General features: G+C 33.1%; 2 protein-coding genes across 2 annotated transcripts in view; both read right to left on the minus strand.

Annotated features, from left to right (window-relative positions):
• Positions 1-16,922, minus strand: part of LOC137933517 (fibroblast growth factor receptor 3-like) — a 163,452-nt gene that overhangs the window by 52,709 nt on the left and 93,821 nt on the right. The window lies entirely within an intron of this gene.
• TwdlT (TweedleT) lies at positions 2,828-4,208 on the minus strand. Its single transcript, XM_068777256.1, has 2 exons — positions 4,179-4,208; positions 2,828-3,863 (listed from the first exon to the last, which is right to left on the minus strand). Exons 1-2 carry the CDS (start codon positions 4,191-4,193, stop codon positions 2,904-2,906), a joined length of 975 nt encoding a protein of 324 aa, XP_068633357.1. The 5' UTR covers positions 4,194-4,208; the 3' UTR covers positions 2,828-2,903.

The raw sequence follows: 16,922 nt of genomic DNA on the forward strand, positions 1-16,922 counted from the left end.
CCTAAAAAATTACAGTTTTTAACATAGTTTTTCTCTTTACATAATTAATGTGATATAAATTCGATAAGATTTTTTTATGACGAAAGGTTGGGTTGTTGTCTTATTGCCATATACAGATTAGCACGGGCCTGAGTGGTAAAGCAAAGAAAGTACATAGACCTCTTTTATGTGGGCTCGAGAACTCCCTTGGAAGCCTCAAATTGAAGCGAACTATTACTTTCATTACGGGATTAGTCCTGTAAGATGAATGCCGAATAGATTCTACATCACTTGCAAAAATACTAAAAAAAAATTGTCCGCTATTTAAAGTTAATTAAGATAAGCTTATCCTTGTCATAACTTCAGGTCGCACGTATAAAAATCAGTTCATTCATTCACATTACTGATTATGAGTATCTTAAACATACATAAAGATGTAAAAGTAAATAATTGTTATTATTTCAGAATTGGAGCGTGTACTTACTACGTTGATGATTACTAAGATTACTATAGATGTATTAATATATAAACTACAGAGTATATAGATATATTTGAAGAAAAAATAGTAATCTAGCGGACGCGGATACCGCTTATGTGTGGTTTTATAAAGATGCCCATGTCAGATAGAGTACTATATGACGACTATTTTAATACAAACTAATCTTAACACTTAATTATTTTTTAAAATCAAGTTAGAGACAGAGTTTATACGAAGCTAATTGGCTCCGTATAAGCTGTAAAAATAAAGTGTATAAAACGAAGGCAACTTTAATGTTCATAATTGGTGAAATTAAAAAAATAGACCCGCCATTACGCCAAAAAGTATTAAAATTTTTATGATAATTGGGATTAATTACTCTACAAATTGACGCTTTTAGTACGACATATATATGAATGATTAAAATAAAAATGTAGTTTTATTTTGTGTTTTAATTTAAAATTCTAAAAAAGTTTTTATGAACCTACGCGTCTTAACAGAATGTGAAGTTAACGGTGCAATGTTAACGATTTTTTTTCGGTATATATGTGTGTTGCTTTATCGGTAATTACCGATTCCGCGGGTTAGAGGGGACGGCACTGAAATGAAATCAGCCGAAACTACGTTTACGTAATTTAGCTGGAGGGCTCCTTCGGGAATCTCGCGTCGTTGCATCACATGTAATATTAATGGTTTGAGAATGCCAACGGGAAAACTTATGTAATATGATACCAATTCAATGATATTCAAGACAATTTATGGGATAATTTACTGGAAAAGTTGTTTATTTGATATGAACGTAAGTTTCTACATTATATAAAACACATAGATACACACACATATGTATATATTAACAGTATTTCAAATAACAGTAACATTTAAGTAACGTCCTTTACGTACTATAAAGGTGAAATTTGACCTTCCTATTTATCTCCAGAACTAGTACACGGTGGTCAAAAGTAATTACACACTCATTTTACTATGCCTTAATTTCTAAATTGGTGGTTAATACAAGCAACCTTGGTTGCCCAGCGATAGAGGACAGACCTGCGATCGTACGATTTTTATGGGGGTTCATTTCCCTGGATACAATCTTTTATAATTCACAATTTGTACATTAATTATATGAGATTGCCACTGCTCACAAACAAGTTTAAAGATAATGGGCAACCGCGTTATTTGCGTATCGTAATATCACACGAAATCGCCAATCCGCTTGCCATGCGTGGCGATTATGTTATATTCCCCCATAGATATCTTTGCGCCTATGTCTTGCGACGGGAGATTTTAGGCTGAATTCTCAGGTAAATATACATAAAAAAAATTGTGTATTTTTCTGCTTGTCTAATACGCTCAAGATTTTATTTGAATAGCAGTTCGAGCTAATGAGGCATTGTATTGAAATCATATTTAAATAGACATAGCCATGGTACATGCATGTATTTGACTAAATACTCCTTGTTTATTATAAGAAACATTTTTAATAAAAACTTATGTACATATTTTTGTTTCTCTTTTCCTAAATTCTCACATCAGATATTTCTAGTTATATTTTGTAGAATAAAAAAGTTAATAGGATGATTTTCTCATCTTCATTTTAAAGCAGAAATATAATTTAATGATTTGTACAAAATTTAGCAAAGACATATGGCAAAGAAAGTTTGAACAGTAAATACAAAATTTCACGCATAATTAATGTGATTTTATTGGATACAAAAAGCTACGATACGAAATATGGTAAATAAAAGAGAGTGATTTATGAATTTATCGTCAAAAGGAAAACATAAAAACACGTACGCAATTGAATTGTCGAAAGAGAGATGTTTGCGTAATAAATATTTAGCGACTCTTACTTATTTTCTACGGATGATGTAAGCCGGAGCTTCTTTTTCTGATATTGCGCAACCGGGGTCAAGATGCCCTCGTGTTGCGTAACTGTCGCCCACCGCGGAGAGAATACAACTTTCTACCGAATCTAGACACCTGTTTCACTACATCATGTTAATAGATTTGTGAGGATGCGATAAAAGAACTCGGCGCATATGTATGCTTTGAATTTCGAAATTGGATGTTTTCACTTTTTTTTTACGAACAGATCAATATTTTTTTAGTGGCCTGTGTTTTAAGAAACGCGTAAAATAAAATTTCCTATTTTTATATATGAGTTATGATTGTGATTAGTGATTATTATCAGTACTGTAAATATTATTGTGTAGTTTTCATTTAGTTTTATTTTGTGATTTTGTATTTAAAGGGTTTTGTAATAAAAGTTTTATATTTGTTTATCGATTTTTATGCAAAAATGAATTTTATAATACAACTAAAATTACATATTAAAATTACTATTTACATAAATACATTTAGGCACCGTAATTTTTTCTCTACTTAATACTAAGTTTGTCGCCAGCGAAGCAGGTATCACAAGTGTGCACGTGAAGTGCGTTGTTTAGTACGGGCCGGATTGTCCGGGGGGTCCGTATGAAGAGCTAACTCCGGAGCCATGACCGCCGGAGCCTCCTCCAATGCTACCGCCGCCGATGCTTCCACCCGAGATGCCTCCGTGACCACCACCGATGCTTCCGCCAGAGATGCCACCGCCAAGGCTACCACCAGAAATTCCACCGCCGATACCACCGCCAGAGAGAACGCCGCCAATGCTGCCACCGCCGATTCCACCACCGATTCCACCACCGAGTCCACCACCGATCGCACCACCGCCGATACCGCCTCCAATAGCACCACCCTCCTTCTGGGTCTTGTACTTGATGAAGTATACTTCGGGTTTGGAGGGTTGAGTGGGTGCAGCGGTGGGGATGGTGATGTCGGGTTGGTCTTCGGGTTTCTTGACCAGCACGTAGACGAGGGTCTTCTCTTCGTTTTGGGCCTGAGCGGGGATGATGGGCGCGACGGGTGCGGGGGGAGCTGGGGCCTTGATGAAGATGATCTTGTAGTGTTTCTGGGGCACGCCGCCTCCTCCAATGATTTGTGGGCGCTGTTCTTCAGGTTCTGGTGGGGGAACGTGGACGTAGATGTGCTTCTGGACAATGGGAGCGCCACCGAAACCGGCGCCGCCGCCGAATCCTGCTCCACCACCGAATCCTGCGCCACCTCCGAATCCAGCGCCACCACCGAAGCCAGAGCCGCCGCCGATGCCAGATCCGCCGCCGAATCCTGATCCGCCTCCAGATGAGAATCCACCGCCGATTCCACCGAAGCTGCTTGAGCTCAAGCCGCCGGAGGAGAAGCCACCGTGTCCACCGCCGATTCCACCACCGAGGCCGCCGCCGAGGCCGCCACCGATGCCGCCGATGCCCCCATGTCCCCCAAGACCGCCGCCGCCTGGCGCGTTGTAACTGTAACCTGCCTCGGGCCTAGCCGAGCCGATAGCCGCAACGGCTGCTAAAACCTTGAAGAGAATAAATCCGTCAGTATACCTGAATGCTGTTTGAGCATTAATGATCCGTGATTTAAAGAAGGCACTTTTTAAATTAATTTCTAAAACTGTCAAAAATTTTAAATTTTAAATATAGAACTGTAAAGCAAAATTGATAGAAAAAAATTTAGGGATTAAAATCCAGGATCGATTTGCGACAAAAAGATTGCTATCATTTGTCATAACAAATCGTTGGGGATGCGCCGCGGCACGTTCGAGGAAGTGCCGTGGAACAAGCGCAGGTCACACACGGGTCACAGATCACTTTCACTGAGCACGTTTACCTACCAAGAACGCTTTCATGTTGTCTTGCGGAGGTCTCGTGGTTGTGTGATGCTCTGAGCCTCTTTCTGTTAGCTTTTATAGTGGCGAGCGCGGACGCCTCTCTCCCTGGCTCTTCCTAAGATTCGGCCTTCGGGCCCGCGAGAATTATGATTTTAATGACACTCGAACGATTCGTCTCCGGTGAAAACAATATGGATCTTGATTACTGGACACTTTCACGGTGCGGACCAAAGGAAAATTATTAGATTTCCTGTTTCCTTAATGTCTTCTTTTTTCAAAATAAAAACACTGCAACATTTTTTTAATTAAAAATTTTCACCGAGTTCTTTTTAACTAAATTTACGTAATCACCACCTAATTTTTTTTTATTTCAAAACGGCATCGCTATTGTAATTAGTTTATAAATTAAAATCAGAAACGTATCAATTAAGTACTTGCTCTTCTAAACTTGATTACAGATGCAATTAATTCTCATAAGGAAAAAAATACTTCAACTCTTTTAAGACTATTCTACATAAAGTTTTCAAACACATTTATTATTTATTTAACTATTTGCTCTTCTATACTTCATCTCATTTCATTAAAAGTAAAACTGTTGTTTTACTTTTAATTCTTTTAAGATTTTTATTCAACATGAAGGTTTCATATGCGTATATTATAAATTTAAATACTTGCACATTAGTACTTCGTTACAAATTAAAATGTTTTGTAAAACGAAACAGTTTTACTTTTCATTCTTTTTGGAATTTTTATTCAACTTGAAGGTTATATATACGTCTATATATTTAAAGAGGTTTACTTTTAATTATTTTTAGACATTTTATTGAATATACAGGTTTTAAACGTATATTTTTTTAATGTAATATTGTTGGTTTTCTTTAATATTTAGTTTTATAATTATTTTATTTAGATTTCAAAAAATTAGTGAAAATAGATAAATTAAAATATATAAAAGATTTTTCCAGGCTGTTCGTCGGATGCCCTTTGCTCTTGCAATTCATCCGAGCGTAGGTTACGTGATATATGACATAATGCTGACATTATTAAGGCCTTACGTTGTTAAAAATAATCGACTTCGAAAGGAAAGGGATATGAATATTTTTGTTAGCTAATTTAAAAATTTATTTAAAAAATATAATTTTAATTTTTTATTATTTATTTCACAGTTTCGATAAGTTTCATAATCGGTTTTAAATTGCGAAATTTTTCCATAAACATTTCAACTTTCTACTAATGTTTTACGCGTTTAACAAAACTTGCGATTTTATTTATTTCACAAAAAAGTTTTACTGTTTTCTATATTTAAGATGCATTTGACTTAGTGTTGTAGAATAAAGGGTTATAAAAATATATTTAAAGGCCTCGTGGCACAAATTTATAAAGTTTAAAATAAAATTTAAAAATTGTACAGATACGGACGTTTAATATTTATTATTCTTATAGTCGCTTTCGAATTTACAAATATTAGAATTTTCTCCGCGCTCACAGAATTAAAATATCGCGACACTCAATTTCAAATGTAATTTACGATATCATGTAAATATTCACCTGGTGTACACAGATGTATGTATTTATCCAAGGTTCCATATTAAACACATATTCAGTTATTTTGTGATATTTTAAATTTATAATTTTTGTGATATGCTAAATTTATTATTATTTTCATTATTATTTACCTTTCAACTAATATATTTGATGCATATAAATTATATTTCTTTACATATATACATATGCAATTTATACAATTTTTGTAGTTTAAGCTGAAACATATTAAAACTATCATTGAAAGGTTGTTTTTGTTTCTGAAGAAAATAGGTATCGTAGTAAAACATACTTCTTTGTTCGAAAAAGAAGGTTCGAGATCTTTTGGCGGAAGATTTAACTTCTGTGTTTCGTTATTTATATTTTCATTATTTCCTCCAAGGCAGTCCAGGGGTAGATGATTGAGATTTTCGATGGTAGGTCGCGAGTTAGATCTCCGTAAAGTCTTATATGATCCAGAATTTATGTATTAATTATATAAGATTCCAGAGGATAGCTGAGGATAGCAGCAGTGACCCCTGTGTACTTTAATACTACACTGCGATCGCCAACCGCCTGTCGAGCGTGGTGATTATTTTATTTTATATGGTATTATATTATACATTATATTAGTATTATATATCTTATGGGTATCGCTATGTCTTGCAATTTTCACGGTATAAAGAGTATTCATGGGTAGGTTGCCCAGTAGGTGGACCAACGACGTGGTCAAGGTTGTAGGAAATTGCATAATGCCGGCAGCGCAAGATCAGTTTATAGGACGATCTTTAGGCGTGACCTATGCCTTGCAACGGGAGTTTGGTGGTGGACATGATGATGTAAATGGTAAGGAATATTCTCTTAATTTTAATTTTGAAATAAAGTTTAATTAATAAGCCCATATAGGTGAGTTTATTTTATAATTAAAATAATAAATCAAACATAATTTTCTTTTATCTATAAGAGTACAGATAACAAAGCCCTTTAGATCAGCTCAGCAGGTGTCTTGTCAGCGATCCCGAAGTGCGAGACGAGAGCTTGTGTAACGATTTTTAACTTGTTAGATAAATATCTATCTTAATCTATCTTCGATATTCATCTTTTTATAAATATAATATTGTTTAACACATGAAAGATATTGAACATTAAAAAAGATTTTTTTAAATATTTTCAAACCGCAATATAAACCAGCCATAAAATTTGGTTAATAAATAAAAACAGTTTTATTAAACAAGAACCTCTGTCCTGAAATTAAATCGGAAAGAAAAAGGTAAATATAACTTTAAATTATTGAATGTGTACTTCATTTGACAACAAAGAGCTTTATTACTTTTACATCTGTTTTGAATAATTTTTTTGAATCGGGGCAGGCTAATAACTCCTGGCAGTATCAACTATGCAGTTACAAATAGTAAATAATTTGTTTACTTTGCTTATGATTTCTAAAACCGTTTTGTGAGGTTTTGATAGACGTCAACTGGAAGAAAGGCCTCCCGTAAACATCACCACGGTGACCAGAGTCACGACGTTAGCTATGTCATTAGTCTACCTAGTAGGGCCTAGCCTAGCCTAGCCACTTCAGTCTACCGGCTTGTAGTCGCCACTCTAGACACTTTCGGTCCTAAATACCATTAGTTTCACGAGCGATAGGCCATGCTCCACTGCCATTTCAGACGAGAAATTTTTCGTGTTACGGTAAGCTTGTTTTTTCTGCATACATATAGCTTGACAGCAAATGAGCTATACATTACGTTTAAAGCTTATATCTCTATAACCAATCATACTACACAATATAATCAATTTCGTAAAATAGAACCTCCTGAAGTTAATCCATTTCACAAAAAAAAAGTTTAGTCGTGTATAATAGTTACATAGATATATGTTATAGTATATGACATAGTGTTGGTACAGAGGCTACGTCTTCCCACGGCTATGCGAGATCCGACTAAAGGTTCAGGCGAAATGTAGAGCGAATGTCGTACTGTTGCAATCGACGCCTTTATGTCCCTAGGACTTAATTCTTGATTTACCATGTTATGTATATTTATTTATAGTTTTTTTCTGCGGATATAATCTATGTAAATTCTAGTGTAATTACCAATGTCTTCCGAATTATAATCTAAACGGCATTTAAAAGAATAACTAATAACTTTCTTGCCAGGGATTTCTCAATAGAAACAACATTCCGTAACTGGTAGCAGTATATGGAGGAAATTTATAAATGTTTCGAAGGTATAAAGCCTGTTCAAAAAAATACATATTTAAAAAAAAACACAACTAAATTACAAAATATTCAAATATTGTGTATGTGTTCGTTTGTATATTTTGTTGGTGTATTCGTACGTGTTTTAACGAAGATAGTGCAGTAAACATATATATGTGAGCTATAAAATTTATTTACATTTTGTATTTTTTAATTATAATTGTATCTGTCAATTTCTCGATAAAAAAAATTCAATTTAGATAAAGAAAAGCAGTGTCTCCTAATACATAAATTATTATACTTAAAATGGGACATCAAAATCTGTTCATGTTAATGATTTATTTAGTTGACGGAATTTATTTTTATATCTTGAATATTTAAAAATTTAGTCTTAAAATATATAATAGATAACAACTTCGGTATTGCACAAGTAGATTTATTTCCTGTAGAATCCCATACGTTTTCAAATATCACATAAAAAATCTTAAAATCCGAGTAAATGATAGGTAGAAAAATCTTAAATAATAAACGACCTACATTTTGTGGATTATGTACATTTTAATTTGAGAGGTTTGTTTCACAACAATCTCTATTGTCACGTTTTCATGTTATAACGTTAATAACTAATCTAAACATAACGTACGCAATATATGAGACTTTGGATAAAGCGTGAAATTTAATAGTAAATTATAAAGTACAACATTACTTTTATACCTATTCAAGTTTACAGATTACCAAAGACGTTTCCTTCTACTATTCATGATGTATTCAACAAATATTTCAGTTATTTAATTAACCCTAAAGCCTTTTAAAATACTTATAATTTATATCAAGAATGAGGAACGCTTTTAAATGTTTATACTCTTCTAGTTGACAATATTTTCAGTAGGTTTTTCACTAGTCTATAATTACTTCGTGATTTAGCCTTAGATTTTAAATAGAAATTTTAAATATTAATTATTATAAATAGAATTTTAAATATTTAATAGTACATGTTAAGTGTTAGCTGGTAACAGACCTTGTATAATTGATTAAAAAGGATTTAAAAATCATTATTTGGTATATTTGGTCGGGTTATTATATAAAAGGTATAGTGACAGTAATAGCGTTTGATAATTGAGTGACCGCCCCTTCCATGCGGTACGTGAAAGATCAATTTTGAAATTATAAAACATGACGCTGCGATTCACTATCGTTCACAACGCTGTAGATCTTCAATAAGTAACAACGTTCAACTGTTAGTTGATAGTCAGATTAATAGTCGTAACCAGAATACGACGAAGGTATCCTTAGTCATGGACAAAAGTCTAAGAAATCTTGTTTAATTGTAAACCTCATCTTTCTTCTTACATTGCAGCTAAGTCTGCTATTGATAGACGCTAAAACAAGATCAACGTGTTCTAAATAGTTTTAGTACTAGAAGATCGGTCATTTTAATGGTTAGGAATGTACGTAAAACAATCTTGTCTACCGAAAATCCTTTCTAAGTAGCTCACTCAATAGAGCTAATAGCTCAGCGGTCTCACACTATGGTAGTGAAAATAATACATAGAGGTCCGAATCAAGGCTCCCTAGGAAACCCACGAACTTTGGCTATATGCCCTATGCGGTCTGCCCTCTCAAGTCCGTGGTATCTATAAATGCCAGTAAGGCAACGGTGACCTTAATAGAAATCATGTATAGTGCCTATAAAACAAAATATGTGACATTTTCACCCAGTCGTAATAAAAAATACTTCTTATGTTTGGCGATTAATTATCGATTTAAAATCGTTGTATATATGTGAATTCTGAGTTTCTGAAATAAACGGGAGTGCTGAGGTCCATCTTAATACTTTACCAAGTTCCCCGTTTTTGTAAGAGGCAATGTGCTGTATAAAGGCGGAATCTGGTCTAAAAATATAAAAATAAATCTGATCACTATGTTTAGCTAATTAAACAACTAAAAGCTTTGGTTTATAACTCATTTATACTGCTACATATGGTCTTACGTCTTTTTACTATATATAAAATTACATTATACATAATTATATGATATCCTATATTATACATTTCGTCTTTATAAAAATAGGAACAACAAAATAGGGGCCATTCAGTTAACCAATGAGACCGTGAAAATTTGAGGCTGGTAGAAAAAACTAAATACGTTAAAAGATTACATGAAATTTACATTGAAATACATTATATAAGATATTTTTCGTACTGTAAAGAGACGAGAAAGTCGTTTATTACAACCCAACATGCAGGCCGCTTCTAGTCGCTTCTATTGGAAAACTATAGGCTGGGACTATCTCCAGCAGTGGACATCCTAAGGTTGAAATGATGATTTTGACATCGTATATCAGAAGTGATAAACCCTTTTAAATTTGAAAGGAGTATTTAAGTAATAGGTAATGTTACATCTCTATCTAATTATAATTAAGTCTACATGCAATTTAGATTTACAGCGTATCGATTTCTTTACTTAATACCTAAGAATATAGCATCGTAACTTAATCCCTAGTCATAAGGGTACCTTCCTTGTTAAAATGTAGGTATAATTAAATGCTTTTAATAGCATATGAAGAGTTCAAATTACTTAATAGCGTGCAATACATTCACCCTTCACTTAAATCAGGAAATGAGTGTTGCTTATGCCTGTTAATATCACTGACATCACGCATTTATATTAATAAAGCTGGGATACTTCGCTTCGTTGACAGGGAACGTTTCCTAATCTAAAACGAAGGATAAGAGAGGATCAATGGTCACATCTTTTGATTTATGTTTTTTTTTAATATTATTTTCCACTATTGATGAGAAATCACACATGTCCGTTAGGAGAAGAATGTAAGAAGAACACAATTTGACAGACATTATAATCAAATTAATGACGCTCATAGCGGCATCTACCAGAGCTATACCGTGTTCAGAGAAGAGTCCACAACACGGCGAATCTTTTCTGTCTTTCAAAATATCCTTTACCCTTTGCATTGCAGACCATTGTATGTTGGCTACCAGCTACTCCACGCTACTTCGTGGCAGAAACGTGAATTTACAGACAATCGTATTATTTAGAGCTTTGGAACTATGTAACATATTGTAATGATATTAGACTTTATAAATTGGTTGCAATTCAGAAAAATATATTTGCATAAAATTCAATATTATACAGTATGATGATCAAACACAAAACTTACATTATATTACAATTCTTTTATATATATAATTTTATATTCTTTTATATTAAATCAACTTACAAACTGTATTATCAGGTAATAGAAGGACTATTAAACTGTTATAAAATATTTGAATAGTTTTAGTTTTCCGTAATTACGAGTATTACGGGAGAGTTTACTCTAAAAGTGGGCTTGGGGTGTTATTACTTTACGGGGTCTTGGGAAAGATGTATGACATCATTAATTTCAGTTCAAAGTTATACTGTTTTTTGTTCATACACAGTTTGGTAGTAGCATTTATATAAATTCATAGTACGCGCCTTCCGTTAATTGAATCTGGGACCTATGTTCCTGACTACAGTAGTGTTCTTATATTTTTTATCAAGTAGAATACCAGGGTAACTTATTTTCCAATTTCCAGTCTGCCGCCATCGGAACTTTGAAGTCACTGGCTTACCTTGTAGGTTTGTTCAAAAAGACGCGTATGTCATGCGCGCAATACGTTTAATCATTACGACAATTAACCATTAGTCTAAAGAATCTGCGGCGAGTGCTCCTAAATATTTGATTTTAATTTTTACTAGTTTTTTTTAAATTTTTATTTAATAATAACACATTTCATGTAAGTATTGTTATCGTAATTTTGAGAAGATAATAAAACCGTTTTTTAATTATTTTATGTTTTTATAACTTAGACGTCCTTGTATATAATACAAATTACATGAATCAATTTTAGCACCACACGAAATGAGTATGTATAGGTAATGTTGACTGGACAATTCCACAGCGACTGTGGTATCAGTCATATCAAGTATGAGAAGATCCGTAGACGAAATAAAGTAGCCGTCATAGCCCAGTCGGTTGGTTGAAATGACAGCAATTAAGTTAAATATCTCCCATGCCATAAGAAGGTTCTGAAGTTTGTTAATATAGGCCTCACTCATCTTGTTACACGCACCATCTTTGTAATGTAATCTTTGTAATTGCATCTGTTTCTTTCCCTGTTGCCTTTTCTGTTACTATGGTCTGCAATCTAACAGGCGCTTGCACCGGGAATCTTGTTTTCTGGCATTGTGGCCTTTTCCGTCTGTGACTTGGGCTGTCTGTTACTGATACACTTGTTTCTCTTTCAATGCCTTGGAGTTAAACCCATCGGCTTCCTATCCATTCCTTTTCAAGCCTTCTTTGAATAATTTTTGACTTCTTAAGTTAAAACCAATGATAGGATAGGATGCGGCGTGGTAGATCTCTAGTTAGACTGACGGCATATTTAGGGTCGTTGCGGGCAGCCTAACACTGGTCATTGTGAAGATCTTTGGAAACGGCCTATGCGCTGTAGTAGGCGTCTATCAACAGAAATGATGATGATGATGAAAGAATGTGAAAAATACATTGGTCAAATGTTATAATTTAAACACAACTTATTATAATAATTGTATTAGAAATTTATACCAATTCAACTCCCAACACGTTCTTTGAAAGGGTTCACGAAGACATTCGCTCTTCTTTTGATTATTCGAACCGCGTAGAGTGAATCATGTATGTTATGTCACGTGGTTGGGAAAAGTTGATGTTGGGAATTGGTGAAATGTCGGTCGTACACTGAAACATTAAACTACTTCCTTATGACTTCCTCTTGTGTGTCCCTTCGTTTTACTTTCGATATAGATTCATATATACTAACTTCTAAGTAATATATTTGCAAGTATATACAGATTATTAATGTCCGTAAAACATATAAATCATAAATTTCCCTTATGACTTTCGATTTTAGTCGATAAAGAGAGCACGCATAATAACAATGTTATAAGCAATTTCGTAATATATTTGTTAAGAACTTATCCTATAATAATAAAGTAATAAGCAACCGTGTAAACTAGTTTGTGAGATGTACCATTATATAAATTTAGAAGGAAAAAAAAATAGAAAGTATTTTTTGGTGAAGGGTAATTGATTAATTAGTTTGACTAATAAAAATAAAAGAAGTGAGATTTGGTGTTTAGAATAGCTCACGGGACCTGATGTACCAGAAAACTAAATACGATCTCTTGTTGTGTCGGCTATTGTGTAAACGTGACTGTAAGAAGGCGGGTGCTGTTCAGAAAATCCACAACTGTCCACAACTTTAAGTTATCAGGTCCAGCTGGCAAGGTCTGTGGCGTCAATATTAGCTTTGGGATCCATTCCTATACAGGAAGGTAGTACGTAAGAACAAAGAGCTACTCTAAATCTACCAAATTTCATTAGTGTTATTCAAACTGGTTAATTTGGTACCCCATAGTGCCTAAGACCTGGGTCTAAAAGAAGAGACGAGCTTATACCTTTACTTTAAGCTCTGTAAAATCAGTAAATCCATTGTAGGCATCTGTGTAAATTTTAGTAGTAGTATAGTCTATTGTAAAGTCTCAGAGCTAGCATAAAACCAATTTAGTAGTCATGAAATAAAAACTATTAATAATGCTACAGTTGTGAAAAGAATTTTCTAGTGATAATAAAGCTCGGGAATTAATTTCTCTAATTACTGTGTTAAAAATGTTAATGAAGGTTATCACAAAAAAATATCGATTTCTTTGTGGGCAAAGGGTGCGTTTGAAAGAAACAAGATATTTATTATTAATAATATACACATGTATGTATAAAAAAACTATATAATAGACTTCGACTTAGCTGGCTTTAAAGTCTGTGTCGGTTTTACGTTGAATCGTTTTATTTTTTAGTCCTCTCGTTACTTTGTTTTAAATTGAGGGATGTCATTTATAAAGGAACTCTATTTGATATTAGTTTAAACTATTTGTCTCTTATAGAACACTAACGTAAATAATCAATAATCATTGGAGAAAAATAAGTAAAGAAGAGTTCTTGTTATCTATATCTTAATAGGCATTCGTGCATACAGTATGTGTATGTTTCTATAATGTATTTATATCAATTTTGCGGGCTTTATTAATGTTCTTCAATTTTAACAAAAATATGTCTTTAAAAGTTTTCCACAAATTAAGCGTGCGACATTTATCTTAAACCACTGTATATTTATAATAATAAATATAAAATATTTATATAGATTAGGGTAATTAACAATAAACTAGTAAAAATTAAAATTATAAATAAATTATTTATAAAGGCGTACGCAGAAAATCTTAGGTAGCCAAATTTTACGGAAGATGTAGACTGTCGATGACAGAAGTAAAGCTTTCCGACATTTTAAATTTTAAAAATCCAGGCAATGTAGCGTTGTTTCAAACATTTTTGTTAACCTAAATGCTCTGGCCTTCTATATATAAATATGTATAAAAGTTGATAGTGTTTATGGAATAAATATAATAAATAAATTGGGTATGTCGTTAGCGCCAATCAGATTTTTAGCATTTTTATACCACCTGTTATGGTGATATGACCATTTAATACTAGATGTTTATGGCGGAGAATCCTTAGAAGCAAGGCTGTACAGTTTTTCGAGAGCCGTTCTAATTAGCGAGCGAGGCATCTGAGATGAGACCGAAGTGTGTCAAGCGCTTCTTTTTTTAACCATATGATTTATCGCTTGTTAAAGTTTTTTCAACGTTGAGTATGCTATCATACCTTATAAAGAGGGTATTTATTTACTTGAGATGAAATGAATAATCTGATTCATCTTTTTCTATTTTTTTTTTCAATATTTGTTAGCTGGTGAGAATGCTCCTTATTACTGACCACTACGCCTACTATCTACCACTACTATAATCGCCCTGTTTATTAGCTTATTTCACACTTCCATATAATCCATATATATTTAGATAGTTTTATTTTGTCACATGACTATTACATTTTATATGGCAGCCTTTGTTACCTACATTAGTAAAAATTCACTGAATAATTTAAGAGACAAATTTAACAAATATTTCGTTGCTTCATTTTTATCTTTACTATAAACGAATTAAAATAAAACGTTAAAAAGCCGTATCGGCAATTTTTAACATTCCATATTACCGTAACATGTATTAAAATAACAGAATTTTTTTACATAAATTTGAAAACTTAACAAATTAACAATGAATATAAAGAAAACGTTTATGATAAAATATATTTAAATGTCTAAATACCATTCACTTTTTCTCAACAGATCCCGTGCATTATGTCACGGAGCGTGAGCTTTTGTTTGTTAATGCTTTGCAAATCGAACGCTACCGTGTCAGTAGGGCCGTATTGGCAGCGTTTAATTATAAGCGAATTGTAAGCGGTAGCGATTTAATGTGATTTATTTTTAAACTTAGTTATACCCTTTTAAAGCTTAGGAGTGTATGATAATTCTACTATTTTAGAGATACTGACAATTTTTTTCTGTTTCTATTAACACAACACGTATTAATGATAAATACGTTATAATAATAGTAATTTATATAGATATATCTATATATATATCAACCAATAAATAATGAATTCTTGTTTCACTGCGTCATAGCTTGAGATTTAATTTCTTCAATTTCTTATATCTTTACTTATGAGTTATCATATACTATCTGGCAGGCACTTTTGCACAAACAGAATGACTATTAAATTTTGGCCTTACTGACATTTCACTATGAACTTCGCGCAATTGATAGTTCGGTTTGAACTTCTCAAATTTGATTGTACATGCATCGTTAATTTATATTAGCGTTTAATAGCAGCATCGGTTAGTACTTATCCATTACAAAATTGATTTATTTATAACATATTTAATCAATAAATAAAGTTATAACTATAAAGTATGTGTTTCTTTAATGCGACGGGCCAACGACTTCTGGCCGTACAAAGTCTCTCGGGACACTGACCAAAGTTTTGACACTTGTCAAATTCGAGAACGGCTTCAAAAATTTCCCTGTTATGTATTGAATTAATAAATAATACAACACTGTTTTTATCTCACTAACATCATAGACTAAAAATGCCTATTATAGCTATAAAACATCGGACGTCAATCAAAAAGCGTGTTAGGATAATAATAAATAGTAATTAAAAAACATTTTAATTACTCACAATTACAAGTTTTGCATAGCACTAAATAGAAAACTCATTTGTAAGCAATAATTGTTTATTATTTAGTAATCAATATTAAATAAGGTTCACTTATTTATTTCATCCATTGTACTGTGACAGGTAAAAACATTTAACTGTCTGCTGAGACGGTTAGTTTTAATTATAATGCTTTAATAAGCAAGCGTGTACATTTAAACACTTTATGCATTTGTACACGTGATTTTGTAATTTATGAAAAATGCACGGTTTTTTGAAGCCTGCAAAATAAATATACAGACCTTTTCTTTAGCAATAAATAACGATGATAAATATCTAGAGATAGTTCAAAAAAATTGTGATGTTTTTTTAACTCGGCTTTCAATCACGAACCTCGCGCGGTATTACAAAATAAAGAAGTTAAGTTTTAGAATTAGTTAATGTTTACGATCTCCGCCACTGCTGGCGGCTTGAGCACATAAGCGTTACGCAACTAGACCGCGGCCATTTCGATCGGATTTCATATGCGTGCGCGCATTCATGTCATACGTGTTACGCTGGTCAAATCGGTCACTCCGACGTCGTAAACTAAGAAAGAAAAAACATCCTAAACATGCTCGTTTAAAAAATGTAATAATGAATTCTAATCAGTCCAGCGTACCGACCTCAATGTCCGATACAAATAATAAAATTTCCCTTTTTTTGGTGTAATAGATTACGTATTATTTATATCTAGTGTTTTATTCCTGAATTACAATGGATCATCATCACCATTATCATTTTAACCGTATGAGGTACATCGGTGGTTATAGGTCTCCTCTATAGTATTCAAATATGACAAGAAGGAAGCGGCTTGCATTCCGTATCTTCTAACAACTTTAATAAAGTCATCTGT

This window comes from Battus philenor, unplaced genomic scaffold (assembly GCF_028537555.1).
Source record: "Battus philenor isolate CCGP_79_NKW_IND1 unplaced genomic scaffold, ilBatPhil1.0.hap1 SCAF_13, whole genome shotgun sequence".
Lineage (NCBI taxonomy): Eukaryota > Metazoa > Arthropoda > Insecta > Lepidoptera > Papilionidae > Battus > Battus philenor.